This window comes from Protomyctophum parallelum (assembly GCF_964188405.1).
Source record: "Protomyctophum parallelum genome assembly, chromosome: 9".
Lineage (NCBI taxonomy): Eukaryota > Metazoa > Chordata > Actinopteri > Myctophiformes > Myctophidae > Protomyctophum > Protomyctophum parallelum.
In genome coordinates this window covers 20034655-20059132 of record NC_139706.1, presented here as the reverse complement: position 1 = coordinate 20059132, position 24478 = coordinate 20034655, and the positions used below count along the sequence as shown (strand labels likewise).

General features: G+C 43.2%; 1 protein-coding gene across 1 annotated transcript; it reads left to right on the top strand.

Annotated features, from left to right (window-relative positions):
* The first annotated feature begins 936 nt into the window (after window positions 1-936).
* tgfb1a (transforming growth factor, beta 1a) lies at window positions 937-24167 on the top strand. Its single transcript, XM_083773685.1, has 6 exons — window positions 937-1302; window positions 16671-16946; window positions 17925-18159; window positions 19918-20068; window positions 21228-21338; window positions 23258-24167. Exons 1-6 carry the CDS (start codon window positions 963-965, stop codon window positions 23303-23305), a joined length of 1161 nt encoding a protein of 386 aa, XP_083629811.1. The 5' UTR covers window positions 937-962; the 3' UTR covers window positions 23306-24167.
* The last annotated feature ends 311 nt before the right edge of the window (window positions 24168-24478 follow it).

Sequence of the window (24478 nt, the reverse complement as noted above, 5' to 3'; positions counted from 1 at the left end):
AATCCACAGAGAGATTTATCAGGCCTGCAGAGGAAGCCCAGAGGTCGTCTGATCAAACTTGAGAGACACGAGATATAAGAAGGACCCTCCTCACCCCCACGGAGATATAGGAAGGACCCTCCTCACTCCCACTTAGGAGCACAGGACACGGCACTGTTCGTTTCCCTTTGTTGGAAGAGGGGCTGTCGAGAGGGGCGAATGAGCTCGAACCGCATAGGAAGGACTCATAACCGAACGGAGGCCTTTTGGGGTCAAGGAGGACAGGAAGCCGTGGTCTTTGAGTCAGACGCTAGTGAGAGTTGAGATCTGCCCGAGGAACCACTCTTGGTTTTGTTGCGTGTTAAACAGGCAACTCCCCTCACACTCACTCTGACCGTCTCCGGGGAGGTATAAAGCGCATACCGGCTTGGCTGTGTGATTTACACAGTGAGCCCGACCACTGGACTGGTATGTCACTAGATTGTGTTCTTGGACTTGGACAGGACTGACATAATATTTGAATACGCTGACACCAGGTCGTGGGCTCTGGCACCGACTGCTGCTGCTCTGGTGGACTTCGGGGGGTGGGGGGGCTTGCTGCAGACTGCAGACCGCCGGCTCAGGCTGTGTTTGTGTTGGACAGGGGGGGGTGGGGGGGCTCAGCGCAGTGCAGCCTCGGGGGGAGGTCATCGAGTTACCTGCAGCTGAGTCACAGTTTGTGTAGCGCTTGCTTGTTGGGATTCTCCCCTCCTCGGCTCAGACACACAGCAGCAACATCGGTTTTGTCTCCGGGAGCCACTAAAACGGTCCAGGACTCTCGACACTGCCCCGATTGTTTCCCCTTCGTCTGTAAACACCTCGTCGCGTCCGTCGCACCTCTCCGACGCAGTGATTCACGGTTCCCACAGGGGGGGTGGGGGGCGGATTAAAGGCTGATTCCAGTGTAGCCGAGGGAGGGGGGAGGCTTTTTTTTTAACATCACAATGAGGCTGGCCTACTTAACGGCGTTGGTGGCGGTGGCGGTGTGCTGGGTGGGAGCGGGCGTGAGCGATGCCATGTCCACGTGCAAGACGCTGGACCTGGAGCTGGTTAAGAAGAAGCGCATCGAGGCCATCCGCGGCCAGATCCTCAGCAAGCTGCGGCTGCCCAAGGAGCCCGACGCCGAGGAGGAGCAGGAGAAGATCCCCGACGCGCTGCTGTCACTCTACAACAGCACCGAGGAGATGCTGAAGGAGCAGCAGGCGCTGCCGCCGCCCGTCTCCATGCAGCAGGAGGAGGAGGAGTATTTCGCCAAGGAGCTGCACAAGTTCATCATGAAGCAAGGTGAGTCGGGTCGGTACCATGACGACGGTGTACCTCGGTACCTGCAGTATAGTACAGTATAATGCCTAAAGGCCTATTCATACTCGGGTGATTTTCACATTTATGTTTATGTGATTTTCATAATGTTGCTGATGTCTGAGGTATGGGTGCGCTCCTTGGGTACCTTCATGATGCTCAGTGACATCATAGAAGGTATGTGTGTTTCCCTGCCCACATCCCTGTTTTCTTCTACGGGGGAATTTCACCAGGGTTTATAGTTATAGAGGGTAAATAAATTTAAATTGTAATAATCCCATGCTCCCAAATTGGACAGCTAATTAAATCACTGGAATATACTGGAATATAAAAATTAAAATAAAAAACATTTTCACCAATTTTGCCACCCCATATATGTTTTGATTTAAAATAAATATACCAGGGTTTAGTGATGGTGTTGTGACAACATTTGGGTTTAGTGTTCTATAGGGTTAAGACATTTTTAACTAATTTAGGACTGAGACCAGATTCTACAAATCATGACGGTTTTCAGACAAACCTATGTTTCTATATCAGTGGTTCTCAAACTATTTCATGTCAAGGACCCCAAAAATGATCTGTATTTGGCTGCCGACCCCCATCTGAAAATATGTTGTTCCAGGGAGTTAAAAACGTTTGCTCTGAAAGAATATACTGTATATTCCAAATTCTTTACACATTTTCATGATTTTTCAAAAATCTACAAACTCGTACCGCGGCCATGCTATGAGCTTGTAGATCTGCAAACTTTCTATAGCTGAAGTACCAACTAAGAAGCCTAAAGGCGAGAAGCGACCTCGCCCTTTAGGGTGAGATTGTGTGCACACTGCACGCACCCGCCTGGGTGACGGCAGACTGCTGGGCGAGAGCTGACGCTTTGGCATGGGGGGTCAGATCAACATATGGAATTAATTCTGTACTGGCCATATAAGAAGCGTGTTTGTGTTTGATGAGTTTGATGAGGTCAGATCAATGAATGTTCGAACAGGTCAAGCTGAACATGTGACAGAAAACTTGGACCAGGCATGCCCTTATCCATATTGTGGCCTATACAGTGTTCTATAGGCACCCTTTCACCTTGCAGCATAAATGAATGGACCAGGCATGCCCTTATTTCTGTATCATTTTATTAAAGGACAAAAGCTTAGTTACCGAATTCATGTTCACTCCACTCCAGTGCTAGTCATCCTATAGAGCTCCACCTCACACCAGCAGGTCTTTCCAGCAGTGCCCGATCTTGATTCCTGCCTCTCTGTCTCTGGGAGACCAAGCTTATGTATGGGTTTGCATATAGCCTATGCGTATGCATGTGCATGTATTGTACAAAACAGTGTGCGTGGTATGTACTGTGCGCACGTGCACGCAGAGTCTAGACATCATGCTGAGCAGGTGACCATTTCTAATTTCTATAGGATGTCAACACAATGCCCCATTGATTACTATTATGGCCCTGCGCGTGGTGTCTCACCAGACACAAGTCACAAGTCCAGAGTTCCCATGTTCCCATGACAGTATATAACATGATATCAACAATATGGATATTTCATCGTGATGTGGCTCCTTAATATACGATACGGCATAAGATTACATTTACCTCCTCTTGTGTTCTCCACGCACGCACGCACGCACGCACATGTGCCACTGGAGTGCGAGGCGGCACCCTGGTCATGGTTCAAGTCTTGTATCATCCGATGCTGGAAGTCAACCTGTAATGCGAAACAGCAGTCACTCACTACCACATGCAGTCACTGCCATTGGATTCTTATGGCCGTAAATTTGCTCTCAACATGTGTTTTATGCACGCAAACACACACACACACACACACACACACACACACACACACACACACACACACACACACACACACCTCACACACACACACACACACACACACACACACAAAGCTGTTGGGGATCAGAGATCACAGCCGCATGCAGTCAGTGGGGCTCTGGCTTGCATCTGTTGTGATGCTCTACACATGCACGGCTCCCATGGTATCTGTGGCATTTTTACGGCTCCATTGTTTACTCGGCTGGCTGCAGTGTTTTGGCCAACTTTTCCTGGGCCTCTAATTGTGGAATGAGCTATTATACCAAACACCTTTATGTTCCTCTGTTACTCTGCCTATGCAATATACACTGCAGTGGTCCCCAGCCTTTGTGTGAGCTCTGGACCATTAGCATACTGTCTGCCGGATAGTAACCTCATATCATATCATAATATGATCTCTCATATACAGTTTTGGACATATATTATATGTCCAAAACTGTAACTTTTCAGGACGCTACAAGTTGAAGCCACGCACTAGCGTACTTTCCATCCACCGGAAGAGACGCCTATAGGCACTTTCTTGACGCCTTTCTGGACCCACTGAGTCTGGTTGTTATTGCTTAAACATGTCATTTTATAATTTTGTGGAACATAATATGCCATATAGTTGTTAAGAAATGACATATAGTGCTTCTTTAATTTCCGCCCAAAAAAGGTTTCTGCCTGACAGCAATAATATTCCAAGAAATATTCAAGGACTCCCCACAACAACATGTATTTATTAAAAGAAGGCAGCCATATAAGAATGTCATGCCATTTCTATTTTATTGTATTACATTTTCATTAATGATCTCAAAAGAGCATTTATAATTATAATTACATGCCTGTTTCGCAAACCATTAACAGTAATTATTTAATGTTGACATTTTTTTAAGTCCCACGCTATGCATGCATGTTAGTCTGAAGCATGTTCAGATGTTTTTATTTCCTGAGGGAAACAAAAGGTACAATATACCAGTATATTTAAAACATGACAACAAACGAGAAACCAGTGCCGTGTAGTGCTCTTTCAGCACCCTGGCATCCTCCCTATCCCCTCGTTTTAACGACCACTTCAAAAGGAAAAGAAGCGTTGAGCGGACAGAGCTCGCTCAGGCGTGCACAGAAAACCCCAACAACAAAAGAACCTTCAGAAAACGATGGCAATCGTGTGGTTCTGCTTTGATGAGTGCCAAAGAACATAAGAGAAAGACGCACAGCACACTCCTTCACCCTCATTCTGTCGTCCTCGTCGTCTCCCCCCCACCCCCTCCCCTTCTCGTTCTTTGGCCATCCCTCAGGAACTGGGGGGGGTTTCCTGTAACTCGAGCACTGGGTTCTCCCTTCCTCGCCCTGTCACTTCTCCTCTCCACCCTTATCTCCTTCTAATATCTTTTTTCCTTCTCTCTTTCTCTCTCCTTTCCTCTCTTTGCCCCCCCCCCCCCCCGCCCCCCCCCCCGCTCTCCTCCGTCTTCCTGAGCTTATTGCGAACGCAGTGAGCCACTTACTATGACAGCAAGGGCTGAATGTCTGTGTGTGTGTCTGTGTGTCTGTCTGTCTGTCCCGCTGTTACACCACCCGCCCGCCACCAGAGGGCGCAGCTGTAGCACACACACACACACACACACACACACACACACACACACACAGGGCGCAGCTGTAGCACACACACACACACACAACCACACACACACGAGCTGCGTTCGCTTCCCGCGTTTGCGCGTCTTACTTGTTATCAGTTAGTGACATGGCAGCTTGGCAGGAAGGAAGGCCAGGCCCGGCGATAGCCACTGAGTTTGTGACTCATGTCCGGTCCGGTGCCCCATAGGGAGCCTGTGTGTTTCCTATCTCTGTGGTGAACCAAATACCACAGTCTTACCAAACACATTCTTACAGTACCTCCTTGCCCCCCCCCCCCCCCCCCCGCTTGCTACACTAGATGGTTGACCCATATTACCAAGTCTAGAGTGTTAAACGTGCTGTAAGTGGTAATATAGGCCTATATTGTTCAAAAAAGGTTAACCCATTTAGGCCTGACCTCAAAATTTTAAAGAAATCTTCTAAATCCTCCAGTTTTCTGAAATAAATTGGTTCACGATTTTTCAAAAATAGCAGAGCTCGTAGTGCGCCACTCGGTAGATCTGCTATTTCTCAATAGCTAAATTATAACATAATGTTTAAAACACCAAAAGGGGTTCCCGCCGCTCTGTCTATGTTAACATTGTATATTATGTTATGTTTGTTTAGTAACAGGGGTCTCCCTGTCTCTCTTTCCTGGCCGCGATAGCAATTTGATCAAATCAGGAGAGTGACCTCAGAATACAGAATATTGGAAAACAAACAAGTGAAATTGGAAATTGGTTTCCCACCTGAAAGTTATTAGCTTGTGTGTTCAAATGTGCAGAACTAATGGCAGAACAATAAGGATTGTATTTTATTTCTGTCAAAAACATCGTCGTTTCTGTCCATGGTTCATTTTCCTGGAAGAAACACCAGCTTGCCCCGAGCAACCTGCAATGCAGGCGTGCCGCGTGCATTATTCGTGTGCAAGATCATCTTATAATGTAATACTTTTACTGTCTCAGTTTGTGCATCGGGTAAGAATTAGAATAGATCAAATCCCTGCCAGCCGATGAATGGAGACGTCCTTCCCTCAAAGCACACACAGATCCACCTCTCCCGCTTAGAAAAAAGCATGTGTCAAAGCAAAAGCTGCAACCTTGAACACAGACGTAGTTGTATTCAGAGGAAAATTAAGTGTTTTTTTTTAAAGGGGAGTATAGCAATAGGTTCTGCGTAGGAGAAGAGTGGTTGTTTTATTTAGCATTAATCTGTGAGGATTAAGACCTACCACCAAGCGAGGAAAAAAAGCATGGGTGTGTGTGTGTGTGTGGGGGGGGGGGGGGGGGGGGTGCGTGCGTGCGTGCGTTTGTGGTCTGTCATTAGCTGCGTTCACTAGCAGCACGACGCATGTTGCTGAGTTGCCGTTAAAGTGTTGCTCAACACGTTCGTTGGCGTCATCAAGCGATCATCCATGTGTGGGAGCATCAAACAAGAGATCACTTTACCGTGTAGTGCGCTGAAATTGTTTTTAAGCCAGCTCAAATTTCTTTTGTAGCTTTTATAGTTCGTCATGAAACGACGTGAAGTGTCGGGATGTCGCTAGCTTCCATTGAAAATTACTATACTGTATGTGTGGCCTTGTCACTGCTACTCTGTGAACTGAACACACCAATCAGTCTTTTTGAAAATCACACAGATCTAGTTTCATCTCCTTGGGCTAAACTACTTTACCATTTTTTTTTTTTTTTTTCTTTTTTTTTTTTTTGCGGCTTACGCCTTTATTGATTTTTTAAGGGACAGATAGTAGGCTGACAGGAAACGGGAGAGAGATGGGGGGATGACATGCGGTAAAGGCCGTGTCGGGTCCGGGAGTCGAACCCGCGGCACACCGCGACTGGATCACCAGTCCGGTGCCCAGACCGTTACGCTACGGCCTGGGCCTACTTTACCATCTTTTAATGGTAAATGGTGCATTCATATACCGTCTTTATCCAAGGCGCTTTACAATGTGCATTACATGCACCCACTCACACACACGTTCATACCAACGGCAAGTGAAAAACCATGTGCAAGGCACCAACCTGCTCATCGAGAGCAATTCAGTATCTTGCTCAAGCACACTGTACGTTTTAACAATGGGCGTCCGGAAGTGCGTTAATTGTCTATGGGACCTGCATGGCAACTATCGGCGATAGCAGGCGAAGAGGTGGGCGGAGGAACGTCGCCAGAAAACATGAAAATATTTTATCTTTGGACGACATCGTCCGGCAATAGCCAATCTAATTTGTGTGTTGCTTTGTTTACCCTCCATACCACCTATACGAGGACATAGGTGGAACCGTGGAACGCTCACTAGTAGATTTGTATTTGCCCAGAGTCGCCGTTGTTCTCCCGCTGTTAAAACGCACTGTAACTGGGAACATTCCGTTACCCCAGTGGCCACTCTTAGTCACTGCCACCCCATTAAGATGCCAATCTTTCAACTGAGAGAACCTAATACGGTTATTTGTATAATATTTTAGGTCTGCAACCATTTATGAAATATTTAATATCTCTCGATTAAGTGAATAATATATGCATCTCTCTGCTGTCTGGAAGAAAACACTCCACATTTATAGGAGGTTTTTGTCGAAGCGCTTTTTAATACTTTTCATTGGTTCAATATTTCTTAACCAACACACAGACGTAAAGGGTGTTTTATATATCAACAAATCAACAGCTAATAACATTGAATAGATTTTCTTTATAATCAACTAAATCGATTGTAATTTAACGACTTGAGACATATTTTCATCACACATTTTCATGTCGCGCAAACATACCAAATGAAAGAACTCATCTACGAGCTCCCAACTGCTATTGATCTTTTAATCAGCCTGTACATATTTCTTTCACCGGACGCTGGTCCCTGAACAGGGCCATGACGGTACGGTTCATGTGGAAGGTGGAGGTGGGCGGTGCACGGTAGGAGGGTGGAGCTGATGGTATACGGACTGGAGGAGGCAGGTATTTAGGCTTGTTGCTGGAATCTGGTTCCTCCCGCTGGTAATTACAGAGCTGTCTCTCTGCCTGTCACAACAGCTGTCCCTGGCTTACCTGGGGATAGGCGCTGATTAAACACACAAATCCCCCCCCCCCACACCCATAGCTAGCATGCAGGGACGCCGTGCACAACACGCATGGATTAAAGTTCTTCAGTCTCCATGACTGACTTCAGTCATTTGGATTCCATGGAAGCCGTGCATGTCTTCTGTGGAAGCATGTTGTGGAAGCATGTTGCTTATTAGTTGTTAACATGAAAGGGTATTTGAAATGGTCAAACTGCAAAGAAAGCCAACCACTTCCACATTTTCTGGGGGTGCCCCAAGTTGGGGGTGTTTTGGAACAATATTCACAAATCACTGTGTTCAGTATTTAATACTCCAATACCTTTTAACTTCACAACCTTGTACCTGGGCCACATTGAATGTCTTAACCAGTCGAGATACACAAAGCTACTGCAGGTGCTCTTGGCAGCCAGCAAAAAGTCAATAACAAGAAGATGGCTATCCCCAATCACACCCACAATGGACGATTGGCATGGAATAGTCCTGGATATTTTCAAAATGGAGAAATGAACATACATGTTAAGAACTAGATTAGACAATTACCAAATTTGGAACAACTGGATAGTGCACATTGCCCCTCTGAGAGCGGACTTTGTGTGATCTCACTGGTCCTTCGCCTGCTTTACGATTGTAGAAAATGTTCAAGACACCTCTCTTTCTCTCATGGTCGAAGACCAAAGCTGTATTGTTTTTGTCCCCCTCAGCAATAGTGTATATACTTTCGTTTTTTTTTTTTTTTTTTTGGTTGTTGTTGTTTTTCTGTCTGTCTTTTTCTGCCCACTCTTTTCTTTTTGTCCTCCTGAAATGTTTCAATCCAAAGTGATATTGCCCTGTTTGTCCCTGTTTAAGTGTGGACTTGATGTCATATGAAAAAGGACTATACAGAGACATTGGAGTTGGAGCCACATGAGGGAGGGAAGAGGGGTTAAAAACAAACAAACAAAACAAAAAACTTGGGAATTGCTCGTGTGTCATATGTGAAAATGTTATCTGTAATGCACTGCTCTTTCCAAATAAAACAAATATTAAAAAAAAAAAAAAGGTCAAACTAGCGATGGACTACGTGTTTAGAAGCATGTTCCATAAACGTGAATGGTCTCAGAAATGTCAGAAAAGCAAAAGGTTAGTGCCTCAAATGCCTGTGATTTCTTCAACTTGGTTGGCTGTATGTGGAACAGCAGCATCATCACCTCAACATCATCACCATTAAAATTTCACCCATGAGATTGTGAGATTGTATTTTACTTTATTCCCCTTCCCTAATATCTATTCTAGAAGCAGGCCTTGTACAGTACAGTACAGTACAGTATGTGCACACACACACACACACACACACACACACACACACACACACACAGTTCAGGAGGTCTGACTTGATCAAACCTGATTCCCGATCAGATTCTGGATTGTCCAGATCTGATTAGTAGTACGAGCTGCCAGTGTAAACTTATTTATATTTTTGAGGGGCGCTAGCCTCTCCTATATACAGGTTTAATGTTTTTAGTTCAATGTCTGTTTTAAAAACACTATTGACAATGAAGGGAAAATTGACATCATATTGTCACCCTCATTACATCATATTGTCTCTTTATTGTTAATGGCATTTAATGTTTGTGTTGGCACCGTTTGTTTTACACCACCATTACATCACCTAATCAACATGAGTTAGACTTTGAATATATTAGCGCCCCTCACTTGATTTTTAATTTCAAGGAAACCCATAACTCTACAGGTCCATTTGGTTCCATTTGTACAGAGTTACAGACCTGTAATAATACTCCAGTTTTATGTGATAAGGTGACCACCGAAAACTGCAACATGACGTCACACCGTGGTGATTGATTGATTGAAATTGTATTAACAGATTACAGAATGGGTACAGTCCAAGGAAGGTACAGGTCAATACAAAAGCTGCTAAGAGGATGAAACCAGAAAAAGCACTAAGACTTGCCTACATCAAGGTCCTCCATTTTCAATCAATCAAAACATTTAAATACATTCAACCAGTAAGACGCCTATGGGCGAGAAGGCCAAAAGGGCGAAGCCCCTGAGAAGCCCAAAAGAGATGCGGTTTTGAAGGAGGCTAGTTGGAAGGGCATTCCACATTTTGGTGGCATAGGAGCTAAATAAATTTAGCCCCTTGTTTGAGCCAAATCTGGGTTGAACATGGGTTGTTGAACTCCCTCTGGTGTTGTCTTCGTGGACTCTGTTGATAAGTGACTCACCCCAACACATGTCTCTCTGTTTTTACTAACCACCATTTCGGTGGTCACCATATCACCTAAAACTATATGAATATAGGCCTTCAGGATCCATTTGGAACGCCCTCCTCAAGGGACCCTGACCGTCCCTTGACCCCACTTTGACCAATGGCCTTAAAGTTATAGTCAAATTTGTAACACCTACATTTGGGGAGGGTAGATGAAAACGTTTCAAAATAGTGTACAATGGGTTAAACCAAAGTGAAGCACGCTACTTTGTGTAACACCACTCCTCCATTGTGCAATGACACAATGACAAATGCTTGTGATGAAGGACAGAGTCCCTTCAGGCTTCAGTGCCACATGTGTTGCCACTTCACAGTCAGTCAAGCTACGTACTAGTGTTGCCTAAGCTTAATAAGCGACTTTGGGCTTGTGTTTCTGAAAAGTTGCTTGTAGTTGGTAGTTGTGGGTTGCTTTTTTGGGGGGCTTGTTTTTGCAAATATCAACCATCGGAGAATGTGATCATATAGTGATAGTGGTCAACTGTGACTACTGAAAAGGCAACGCGTTTGTAGATCGGCTATTTTCAAACATATTTTCAAACATATGTTTAAAGTTCTCGTGTGGCCTAGTAGTCATTTCTTTTGGGCTTGTTTTCAAAGACCTGGTTGCTTATTTCCTCACAGTCTGGTAACTGCTACGTTACATGTGGAACCAGGTTTACGCTCTCTCTGGGTTGCCTCCAGGCCGCGCATTTCCATCTCCCGCTATGAAGCTTGCTCAACAAGACATGCCACTAAAAGCATCGCCTCCGGAAACAATCCGGGGCTGAGTTAATTGGAAAGTTTAAGTGCTAAAGTCACAGCGTAATAATTATGGGCAGTATAAAACTGGTAAGGTTTCATTTGAGGAAGTGACTTAATTTCCTGCTTGCAGAAAAACACTCCATCCATCATCAACCCCCCAGATGTATCTACCTCATATCTCTTGTGTTGTCTAACGTCACTTTGGGGCGATGGCTTCCTTTGCTAACAGCCCAGCATTACGCCACTGCCAGTGTTGCCAGATCTTACGAGAGAAATAAGCAACCAGGTCTATGAAAACAAGCCCAAAAGAAGCTTATAGGCTGCATGAGCAATTAAGTTTAACTGGCATCGGATATTTGAAAACAGACGATCTATACAAGTAGCTTGTCGATCTGCTATTTTCAAAAGTACACTACATATTAATTTGTGGGGGTCCTTGACATGAAAATGTTTGAGAACCACTGGTTTAAAAAATATTTAGGAAGCAAGCCAAAATAAGCAACTACACTTTAGAAACAAGCCCCGTCCCTAAAGATCTTTCCAAGCGACTTTACAGAAAAGACAAGCCCAATGTGCTTATAATAAGCAGACCTGGCAACACTGGCCACTGCTGTCCTCACTTCGATATGATTAATTCTCCGTTGACGTTCCCTCATTATTCTCTCTGGGTGGATCAGGCACAGTGTCATCTATAAGTCATCTCCTTCTGTGCTTGACCACAGCTCCTTTCCCTTTCATGGTCTGCCGTTTCAACTCTAAAGATGTGAAAGTTCACATCATTCATGCCACAATGACATGAAAAACAAGACAAAACATAAACCAAAACAAACAGCATTGCAGCCAAAAGCCCAGCACATACAAGACAATTGTAGTGTCTTCTGTCTGCAGCTCTTCATTGTTGAAGGATTCTTCACCCCATGAGCCATATAAAATGATGGTCAGGATGGATTTATTTTGGGGTGAGGAAGCGTCCAAGGGAGTCCATGTCGATTTTGGCATGTGCATCTCTATGGCCTTTTGACAATAATCATGAATCATCGTGAACATCTGATGGCCATTAAGTGGTCAGACTCTGAGTGCATAACCAAATCTACCACAAGATATCTTGTGTTTAGCTATTAAACCCTCCTTTGCCAAACACGAGAACACGATATTTGATAAAGAGTATTAATCCAGAATTAATAATAATATTTGTACGTATTTTAGCTTCCGTCGCTAGCCACCGCTTGCTTCCATATGTGACGTCACCGAAATCCCAAAACATGCGCGCACACGCAATCTTTAGTGGCTTCAGGGCTCAGAATGACGTAAAGGATATTAAAGCATATTAGTGTTTCTATTGCTAGATTACCCTGGTTCGAAAATGCCCCCCCCCCCCCCCCCACACACACACACACACACACACACACACACTAGCACGGATTCCTAAACGATTGACACAATATGTAAACTAAAATGACGTTTTAGTACTATTGTTCCATACTGCCAACCAGGTGAAGAAATCACAGATTGAGGCTTTTCTTTTATATAAAATATAATAACTGGAAATGGCCTATTTCTACAAGCTCTCAATGCGTCTCAGACGAATTGAGAGCTTGTTGTTTTCTCCGTGCAACATTCCATATAGAAGACATGCTCCAAATGGTTGAAATCAGTCATGGCGATTGAGAACTTTAATGTAACCCATGCATATGGTATAACAATGAAAACTGAAAAATATTGTATCATTACAATTTTAGCATTTCAGCATTATTTGGGTGGCCCCACTTGCAATATCTGCACGGCCCACCCCGCCACAATAGCGATATACTGGTAGTAGGAAATGTTCACTATACACATATAAGATGTTAATGTTGTTGGGTAACGAGGGGAGGCACAGCAGCTGTGCTGCCTGGTACGTCTTGGAACAGCCTGCAAAGAAGCATATCGTCGCTGTCGGACAGAAACCTCTTATCTCTGAACCCCAAGCTTGTGGATCTGCTTAGCCACTTTGAATGTTATCAAGCAATAATCACCAATATATTCTTATCAAGACCATGCAATGGAGCCAGTAGGCCTATGGATATATTTCCTACATATTGACGTTGTTGTCACTGAGCCATTGTCTGATGTCGCAGTTGGCATGTTGTCCGACTATTACTAACCCTAACCCTAAATCTAACCCTAATCCAACCTCAGTCTTAACCGGCCACGTAAGTAAAGTTTCACAATGTTTTAGCTTCGTTGGCAGTAATTTCACTTCTGTGTTTCCTATAGTCGCCTACTCACGGTAGGCAGTATGTAAGAAATGTCATACTGGCTCCATTGCATGGCCTTGATAAGAACATTGGTGATTATTGGTTGATAATATTCGAAGCCGGTGAGCTGCTACTTTTGAAAAGTAACAGTCTTGGACATATGAGGTTTCCACCTGACATATGAGGTTTCCACCTGACAGAGACGATATGTACAGTATAAGCGTACATTAAGCCTGGTGGTGGTTCTGGCTCTATTCTGGCTTGCTGTCAGAAGGTAATTATTGACGCTGAGAGTGTCTTAGCTTTAACAGGCTGGGACACAGCAGACCTGAGTGGTGTAGGAGGTTTTGGGTCCCTGCCATACCCCAGTCTCTCTCTATCTCTACCATTGATACAGTGCACATATCCAGTTTCCATTCCACACACACACACACACACACACACACACACACACACACACACACACACACACACACACACACACACACACACACTGTACATTCTCTCTCTCTCTCTCCCTTCACATTATTCACATGTGTCTGTGTCATGTGTTCATACGGGTGCATTCACTTCACTTATGTTCTTCTTTTATCCTCCTCCTCTCCCTTTCCTGTTATCTTCCTTCCTTTCTGCACTCGTTCTCCCTGTGCGTGTGTGCGTGCGTGCGTACACTGCAGTGTCGCACACGAAGAATAACTATAATATAAGTGTGATTTAATAAAAGTAATAGATGACTATATACAAGTGACAACTTAAAGGAGTAGTTCACCCAAAAGATTACTCATTTTAGCAATTACACACCCCATGAAGCCTTGAATTCACGGAGATTGTTTTGTTTTGATCACATTCCAAAGCCAACAATTTGATGCCCAGAAGAGTCTCAAAGAGTCTCCATTGCATCTCTGCTGGTAATAAAAGTATTGGCGTAGGAATGTGATAAAACAAAATCTCCAAGAATTCAAGGCTTCAAGGGTGTGTAATTGATAGAGAACAAGTACTTTTTTGGCCGAACTATTCATTTAAGCCTGATAGAAAAAGGTACAGCGCATCATGATGCAATGCGTTGTGAGCTTGTAGATCTGCTATTTTTGCTATATTTAAAGGTATATTCAGTGATTTCACTCAAAAAACCGTAGGTTTCGTTTTTGGCTGTGGGACCCAGCCTTTCGTCCAATCAGGATAGAGAGTCAAAAACGAAACCTAAGGTTTTTTGACCCCCAGGGGTTAACTGGGGACAGGGAGGAACTCCTTATATGGCCAGCACACTCTATAGTAGGGAGGATTATCACAACAAAACAAAAAAATAAGTGATATTTGAATTAAGTGAAATCACTGAATATACCTTTAAAAAAAGAAGAAAGAGAATAGTTTTTAAATTGTTGCCTCTAATGACTTAGTGAGCCCCTGATTGTCCCAGGCCAGGCCAGCATTGTGTCGATGTGTGTCCCTGCTAGACTGTGGACAGTATGTAAACATATACAGTACATACACGGTAGGTTAGGTTTACATTCTCCTGTCAGCGTCCAGGTCACTGTACTAGATCATACAAATGACATATACTGATATCAATATAGTAGGCTACTTGTCCATTTTAACTTGTTGTGTTTATTCATAAAAACTTATCTACTTGATCATACTACAGCGTCAAACAAAAAAAATAGCAGATCTACAAGCTTGAAACATGGCGTGTAGCGATGCGTTTTGTGTCCGTCGGTCTGCCATTTTTGCAAAATTTGAATCCTTAAAAGTAACAATTTTGGACATTGTCGGATTTCCACCCGACAGACAATATAATACTACTACGACTATCACTACTACTGCTACTACTACTACTACTATCATTATATAAATAATATACATTAATTCACTAGTATAATAATGCATTTATTTGAATGTATTTGCATTATTTCTAAACATATAGAGAAAACAAAAGTTGCAATTTCCATAGCTCTTCTCCTCGCACACATTCTCCCCAAGTGAAAGTTAAGTAATGGAAAAGATAGGATGGTTATGACATAATCCTCTGGCCTTCATTTTAACACGTAATCAGATGTTTAGCAAGTGAGAGCATGTTGTAAAACACGGTAAAATCCAGTGTTACTTTAACTGTGTGAGAGCGAAAAAACTGACCCTTGTTGGTCTTAAAAAAAAGCCCACTTTAATAAAAGGATTTTGACGTGTTGCAGTTGAACCTCCAGGAGCCTTCAGTTGCGGAAACGAAGCCACAAAGCATTTTGAGCTTGTGGATCTGCTATTTTTGATGCTTTTGTGTGACACAAAGTAAGACATTAATTTATGGAAAAACACTAAAAGTTAGAATGTGGAGATAAGAGGTTTCTGCCCGACTACAACGTAATTTGACTGTGTGGGAATCCACTCCTGGAACCAGTGTGGACCTCACGTGTAGGCTACACGTAGGTCATACCAGTGGTGTAAATTAACTTAGTGCATTTACAATTTTGTATTTACAATTTTATGTCATTTTACTTCTACTCCACTACATCTCAGGGGCAAATATTATACTTTTACTCCACTATACAATTATTTGAAAACGTTCCATTTGTACACTCTCTGAGTATATCTTCATTGCATTATTGATATGTTTACTTAAGTAAAAAAAATGTAGTACTTTTTCCACCCACTGGTTTACACATTCACACTCTGACTATGGTTGTGTGAGGCCGGTTTTTACACCACGACTCCACCCACCATCCCATCCATCATATATGAGGCTTCATATATGTGTGAACTACAGTGTGTATTAGCTCAATAGTAAAAATGTCAGCACCTGTGCAGGAAAAGGGTTCAAATCATGGGTAGAAAAGGAAAGTCACATAGTGCTTTTTAAACTAACTATAGACCTGTACCTGTCGAGCACCGGCCTACTTGGGAACGATGCAAGTTGGGAACAATGATAATTGGGAATGCATATACCCCACCCTAGTATGCAATACCTGTTATATCGGTTGGTATAGCACCCATTTTAACTGTCTGCTGTGTCCCTTTTGTGCCCATACATGCAGATCTCTGTATCTGTCTGTCCTTGTACCTTTTATGTCCAATATATGGCATATGGGGGGATCAGCAGTTGTGGAAAGTCCTTGTGCAGTGGTAAACGTCTGTGGAGAATGTGTGGAAATGTCTGAAGATTACAAACTGACTGTGAAAAGTAAGCAAATCGCAGGTGTGGGGAATTCAGGAGGGGTTGCCATGGCAATCAATTGGCTCAGGCAGAGCATGGAAATTGGACACGTGTGGGGACTTAAGGCTCATACATAGTCTGGATTTTCGGTGGTGGGGTGACCACCGAACTACAACATGACGTCACGAGCCGCGGTGAAGAGCAAACCACCGCCACCGCTCCAGCCCTTCTCTCTGTTTTTACTCACGAGTCACCACCGCTCAACGTTATTTCAGCTCCGGTGGTCACCTCACCACAGAAAATCCAGACTATGAATAGGCCTTTAGGCTCATTAGGTCCACTGGCAGAGCCTTTTCTGGCGGTATCTGACCGACTCAAGGCACCCCGTGTGGTGGCGTGCAACACGTGTCGAATTTGAAGGCGGTGGGGCGAATATAGCATTTCTAATATTGTCACATTTTTTCTACTTCTCCCACCGGGCCAGGCACCAGCAGCACCAGCACCAAGCAGAACCACCAGATGTTCTTCAACATCAGCCAGATGCGTCAGAGCGTAGGCAACTACCCGCTGCTGACCAGCGCAGAGCTGCGCATGTACATCAAGAACCCCACCATCGCCTCGCAGCAGCGGGTGGAGCTCTATGAGGGCCTGGGCGCCACCGCCCACTACCTGGCCTCCCGCTTCATCACCAACAAGATGAAGGACAGCTGGTTGTCCTTCGACATCACCGAGACCCTGCAGAGATGGCTCAAGGGGACCGGTGAGTCACTTAACAACTTACAAATGTATAATTAGTGGACGCTCGTCTTAACCAGAGACACTTACAATAAATAAGGTACATACACGTCTCCCCAGCTCTTTAATGAATAGAAAACACATGTTCAGGTCAGTATACCAGTTTTATCCAATCAAGGAGAGACAACGCATACAGGATACAGGATATTAAGCAAGTGAAACTGGAAGGAAGCGATGAAACACTCTTGATTGGATGAAATTTGTAACTCACCTGAAACTGGGTTTTCTGTTTACTAAAGTGCTGGACAGACCACTGTCAATCACAGTCCCCAGTTAAGTCCCAGGTTATTTTTTAAATGTGTTTATATATACAGGTATATGTGTGTGCGCGTGTATGCGTGCGTGTGTCAGAAATTGAAAGCAATTTACTCTAAGTGTGTACAAATTATGATCTTGAAGGGAGAGGGCCCTAAACAAATGTTTACTTAGTTTAGTGGGTCGGGAGCTTTTACTGTTCCATGCTCATTGCTCCTACACCCAGCAATTATAGTGATCACTATCATTTGATAACAAGAGACAGTATCTTGTCCTATCCCACCTCTGATTTACTGATTTGGCACAGCTGTGTGATGTGTTCATCATGTTAAACCTAACATAATGTATCATATGATACAATATAACCTAAGATGAAGATGTTGACCCCAGAGGGCGAATTGTCAGCAGTCAGGTATGAGATAGAATTAAATTACAACTGCAATTACATTTGTCAGGAATCCCGGAATGTGTTTGTTGGACGTACACACAGGAAACTCAGGAGGACAGTTTACGTTTACGATGACTTTAATTAAACTTAACAGTTAATACAAAACAAGGTAGCCTACACCTCACAGGGCGAATAAATGTCATAATTGATACTTTTACTTAAGTAAAAAAAAAACGTCAGTAGGCATACTTTTTTCCATTAGTTTTTGTGTGAATGTATTGTCTCGTATGCGTTCCACAGAGGAGGAGCAGGCCCTCCAGCTGAGGCTGTACTGTGAGTGTGGCGAGTCCACGGTGGACAACCAATTTGACTTCACCGTCTCTGGCATGGGGGAAGGCAGGGGAGACACTGCCACGCTGGCTAAGACCATGCAGAGACCCTACATCCTGGCCATGTCCATCCCCCAGAACAGCAGCAGCCTGCCCACCTCACGCAAGAAGCGCTCCACCGCCGGCACAGAGGACTCCTGTACAGAGTAAGGGTCCACTCGCCTTGTGCACCTTTCACAATGGGTACACAGAATAACTCTTCCTACTTCCGGGCAAAGACGCTTTGAGAAGGAAAGGAAATGGTCATGTGACTGGGCTGCGCCATGACACTTTCATGGACACTTTCATGGGAGCCAACTCACACCGGAGGTTCAATGAATACATGGCAGTGAATGGAGCCGGCTGGACCAGCTCATAACAAACATTGTTTCTGAACAATTGAGACCTTTGTCATATAATCGGTTCAGTAATTTAAAAGAAGACATATCACAAGTTGTTTTCTAATCACTTGCTTTCGATGACAGAGCTAGTGCACAGTATATAATTTTATTTGAGGATCTAAACAGCAGCAGGTACCGTTTCTGGCTCTGTGGTATTGCAAGATTTGACTGACAGACAGGAAACTGTGGGAAGTCTCGCAATACTTTGTAGGCTATGTTCAGAAAGGTGCTTTGTGCTCTTTAGATACCATACCTCTATAAAATTACACAGTGTACACATCGAAAAGCAACACAGCAGACAATAATGTGTTACATATCTTATGCTATTTTCCAGAAGCGATTACTTTACAAAAGGTCTAGTGTTTGTTCATGAGCTGGTCATTGAGCTCTCATTGACTCCAGTGCTTCTGCCGAACTCCCGGGTGTAGTTTGGCTCCTATGAAAGCCTCCATGAAAGTGTCATGCGCAGCCCAGTCACGTGACCATTGCCTTTCCTTCTCAAAGCTTCTTTGCTTCCATTTACACTCTGATGGTGGTCCTTGAAATTAAAGAGTTTGAGAACCACTGCACACTAAATGGAACAGAGCCTTAATTAGTATCATTGGTAACACCTGTGAGAAATAGAATAGAAATAAAAGATCATTGCTCAAGTTCTATTTTAATTGTGTCAAGACTCCAGACTCGACTCGGACTAGAGCTCCGAGACTCGTGGGCATCTCTGGTGACATCATCATCATACCCGGAAGTTATATGCAGGAGCGCTTGAGTGCCAAAAAATTACTTTCTAGCCTTGACAGCCCATACATCCAAACAGAAAATCTGATTGCATTAAACAATGTTAAACTCACTTTGCCACTCGATTTGCCACTCACTTTATGCATACCGTCTATTGTCCAAATTAATGTTGTTTATTATTATCACAAATGATATTTGCTAACACTATATTGTATAATCCAATATAGATATTAGATATTAGATTTGGATTCACACAATTTGGATTCAGCAGAAACCGGACCTGAGCCCCACGAGGCATGCGGTGCGAATGGGTGCGATGTCCGCTTCTGCCGAATAACTGTATTTTAAGTTGCACACGATAGTCTTGGAAGCAACACAGTTCTCTGCTCCACGAAAATGGAGGGACTTTCACCCTATAGTTTTAGACCACGACGGAGGGGCGAACTTGAGAGACACCACCGAGCGAGCTAAAGCGAGCAAGTTGCCATGTTGAACATTGCGAGTTGTAACCCAATAGGCAGAGAATAGATAAATCCTCATCCCCCCTACAATGAACAATGTGCTCCCTACCCCACCTTCCAGCCCCTCTCTTCATGGGGCAGAAAACAGGGTCGCTCGCGCCTTGGAATGGATGAGTTGTCCTCAGTGACAAATCCGCCAAGTGCGAAGTCACTCAGATGAACAGTTGATGGACATGCAGATGCAGAAAGATTCCAGGAATGAATACTGTCTGTATATACAAGAACTCAACAGTCACTCAACATGTTTTTGCACCACCTGTTGTTGCAGCAAAACGGAGAGCTGCTGTGTCAGAAAGCTGTACATCGACTTTCGAAAGGATCTGGGCTGGAAGTGGATTCACAAACCCAAGGGATACCACGCCAACTACTGCATGGGCTCCTGTACCTATATCTGGAACGCAGAGAACAAATATTCTCAGGTAACAGCAACCATCCATGTATGAAGTGTGTCCACATTGTTGTTATAGTGCTACAGTTTGACTAGTACAAAACAAATAGTATTTCCACTTTCGTCAACCTTGTAGTGTGACAATGTCATGGATTGACTTAAGTTTAATTTACTATTTAGACGGGACAATGCAATGAACATTCAATACATGAACGTGAATTCAATCAACTGAACATGCATCTCATGTAAACATGCCAGATTTAGCTAGAAGCTCATTTCCATCCGTAGTCCCCACTCCCAGTCCCCACACATAAAAACGCCACAGTAACAACATGACAAAACTGTGCCTAAAAACTATAACTAAAAGTCTGATGCCCGAGTGGTGGGTTCTGTCAACTTGAATCCATTGAAACAAAGTATATGAATGAAATATCACAGAGTGTCAATGATCTAATGTAATCCTGGGCGCTAGACTCTCTCTGCAAACCCAGCTTTTTAAAGCTCAACATTAAAAACACAATAAAATGTTAAGCTAATGACATAATTTGGGTCACACCAATGAGCAGCAACTGAATTGACTTTCAGTGCGCTCTACTCCTTAATTGTTCTATGGACTTATGGGCTGTATTTTGCGTGTCTTAAGTACCAGGTCTTATTACTTAACTTAAGACCTGGAGGCGTGGCCAAAGAGCATTGACCACGCCTCCAGGTCTTAAGTTAAGTAATAAGACCTGGTACTTAAGACACGCAAAATACAGCCCCAACTTGGACTGGCTCAGGCTACTGTGACAGCAGTGGGAATAGCAGCCTCTCGATAATGTGCTCCCATCATCGTGCTCGTGTTTACCAAAAGTTCTGTTTTTGACTTTGGCCTTGGTTCTTATTCTGCTGTGGTGTACAGTACAGTACATGTACTTCTTATGAGGTAGTGACCTATCTTGGATGTGTGACAGTTGGAGGCTCAAGATGAAGTAACACTGTCACAGCCGCATGTCAGCAAATAACAGTCCCGAGTTCTCAGTATGGCTCACACGCTCTCTCTCTCTCCTCTTACATCTCTCTCTCGCTCTCGCTCTCTCTCTCTCTCTCTCTCTCTTTTTGGCAGGAGGTCAAGGTGACAATGATGGAATTGTGAAGCTAAATTCTCTGGTGTTTTCTGTCTCTCCCATCTCAAACATAATCACATGCAGATCTTGGCTCTGTATAAACACCACAACCCAGGGGCCTCTGCCCAGCCCTGCTGCGTCCCTCAGGCCCTCGACCCGCTGCCAATTCTCTACTACGTGGGAAGGCAACACAAGGTACTGTAGCTACAACACAAACCTGAATCTGCAGTCCAAACCTATACACGGACCTCAAATATTTATACAGCACTGGTTCTCCGAATTTGTCATGTCATAGACAAAATGTATTTGGCCGTGGAGACCTCACCTTTAAAAAAATATTTTATGCCAGGGGACCTCCATATGGGATTTTTGGCGTTAAAATGTTTCATTAATTATTATTTTTTGCAAGATTATCGTTTTGAAAATTGCAGATCTACAGTACAAGCTAGCTCACAATGTTCTACATTGCAACGCATTGTGAGCTTGTAGATCAGCTATTTTCAAATAGACAATGTTTATAGGATTAAAGTGGTTAAAAGTGGTTAAACTTAAAAATGCATGAGGTTTGGGTTGTGTAGTTACCATAGACTATTAGACTGTAAAAAAAATATGGACAAAGCGTTCTCCGGGTCTGATATGGACGTAATATGAAGCCTGTCAGTCCTTGAATTGTAAATCGCCATCTTTCTAGATCCGTTTGGGCCCAGCTGGCCATAGGCTGGCCCAGACAACGAGGCGGGACTTCCCCCCCCTTCTTCTTCGTTGGTTTTTATTTTGACTCGAACGGGGGGTGGCTCCCGATTATAGACTGTAACGGTAGCCACGCCCCTCAGAACATACTCGACTTTATGGTCATTCTTTTAATAAATGGGACTATAATTTTCCAAAAAGAATATTATGACATGAGAAATGAGACTTTAAACTAGTGACTGGAAGCAGAAAGTATTCATGACCATGTTTATTAAGGTAATACAGTCTAGGTGAAGTTGGGCCCAAATACATGGACCTCTATGGAGCTATGGGTTTTTTTGGGGCCCAATGACAGCGCCACAACAGGCCATTATATGACAGAGAAACCAAGTACATTAAATAGTGTAATAGTGTAAGTCATTGTATATGCTCTATAATATATTCTATTCAATATATCATATTATGATCAATAAAAAAATTATTTATATATTTCATATAATACATACATACTGTATGGTATATTATATATATATATACATATATATATACATACAATCAATTAAGTACAATTATCTAAATGATAAGTCAGTGTTTTGTAACTCTTCCTCTCTATACCTCTTAATAATGTATTCTTTATATATTTCTTTTAACAGGTTCACACTTTGGCATTGCTTGAGTTCCACATGCAAACTGTTCCATAGTTTTACTCCACAGATTGAAATACAAAATGATTTAAGTGTTGTCCGAGCCACTCTGGTTTTTAGATTTAGTTCCCCCCTTAAATTATAGCCCCCCTCTCTATCAGAGAACATCACCTGAATATTTCCAGGTAGTTGATTATTCCTTACTTTGTACATTATAAGGGCAGTTTTAGTTTCTATTATATCCATGAATTTTAAAAGATATGAATTTAAAAATAATATATTAGTGTGATCTCTATATCCAGCATTATGTATAATTCTTATAGCTCGTTTTTGAAGTATAGTTATTGCATTAAGTGAAGTTTTATAAGTAAATGTGGACAAGGAAAAAAAATGCTCCAGTGATTAGAAATTGATGATTCAAAATATGCTCCTCATTAACATTGTACGATGAAAGTAATTATTTTAGTAGCTTATGTAAACAAAGTTGATTCAGACAATATAGAACATCAACTTACTGTTGATTTTGCTATATTTGAACATGGATCCGGATTCACAAATTTCTTCCTAATAAAAATGGCATATTTTAATGCCATAGTTTTCTTGTCCACATTTGGAGTTACCTCAGGTAACTACACAACCTCTACCAAAGTGGTCTTACCCTTTAATTACCCCTGGGGGTAGTTTGAGAACCACTGGTTTTTACACTGTGAGAGGTGGGAGACATTTCACAGATGATATGTTCACTGCTTTTCGTGATCTGTCCCGTTTGTGTTTCCGCAGGTGGAACAGTTATCCAACATGATCGTGAAGTCCTGCAAATGTAGCTAAAAAGGGCAAAAGGAGCGATCGCCTCCCCCAGGGTTTTTGTCTGGGATCCGGTCGCCACTCGTCTCAAGAGACACGTACGTTCTGAAATGGAGGAACTGGGGGAAAGGTTTGCGGTGGAAAAAGACACCCTGCAAGGAAAAGAGATTGAGAGAGAGAGAGAGGTTGACTTACGAAGGGATTCAAGGGGAAGAGCAAAAAAAAAGAGCAATTATAAAACTCGACTATCTTGACAGCGCAGCCTTCGACATTCCCTTCCTCCGACACTGAGCCCCATGCCGTCATGTGACTGACTTCTGAAGCAGACATGAAGAGGGAATTCGTTTATTTTATTTTATATATAGATAGATAATATTTCATTTGTGAATATATATATACATATATATATATATATATATATATATAGGCCTATGTTTCTTTCTAGTTGTAGCCCCAGAATGTATGCTTCTTGAATTGAACAGATTAATTTATTTGTTCCTTTGGACTGATGAGCTGTACAGTATTGCTTAATTTATATGTCGGCGTGCGACGGTGACAAAAATAGGCCAACTACAAGCTCAAAACAGGTCGCCCTTTGCGACCCGTTGTGAGCTTGTAAATCGCCTGTTTTTTGCCAAAGCTGTGGCGCGCAACAGTATATACCGGGCTTAAGGCGGTGATGAGATGGTAGAATGATGACGTGGTTGGTGGGAATGATTAATGAAGAACATTATTGGTATCATCAGAACAGAACATCAGAACCAGGACTGTGGGACCAAAGCTGAGTGAAGGAGCTCTTCCATTCTGCAGACGCAGGATATTCTCGTTTGTCTGCCATCATGCCATGTCATGCTTCCGCACAAAAAAAGAAGAAAAAAAAAGAAAACATGAGAGAAAAAGGTGCTGAATCTGGGAAATCTGTGTGTGTGTGTTTTTTTTATAAATGGTAAATGGTGCATTTATATAGTGCCTTTATCCAAGGCGCTTTACATAGATTGTGCATTACATTCACACACACATTCATACACCGATGGCGGCGGAAACCATGCAAGGCACCAACCAGCACATCGGGAGCAATTAGGGGTTCAGGGTCTTGCTCAAGGACACTTCGACACCAACTCTGGGGGAGCCCGGGTTCGAGCTGGCAACCTTGCGGTTACCATCCAGCCACTCTACCCCTGAGCCACCACCGCCCCC

Excerpts from the sequence above, each read along its gene's own strand:
- tgfb1a (XM_083773685.1), top strand. The coding sequence starts at position 963 with ATGAGGCTGGCCTACTTAACGGCGTTGGTGGCGGTGGCGGTGTGCTGG. Across the intron at positions 16,947-17,924 it reads GAGATGGCTCAAGGGGACCG|AGGAGGAGCAGGCCCTCCAG; the intron begins GTGAGTCACTTA and ends TGCGTTCCACAG. Across the intron at positions 18,160-19,917 it reads ACAGAGGACTCCTGTACAGA|CAAAACGGAGAGCTGCTGTG; the intron begins GTAAGGGTCCAC and ends CTGTTGTTGCAG.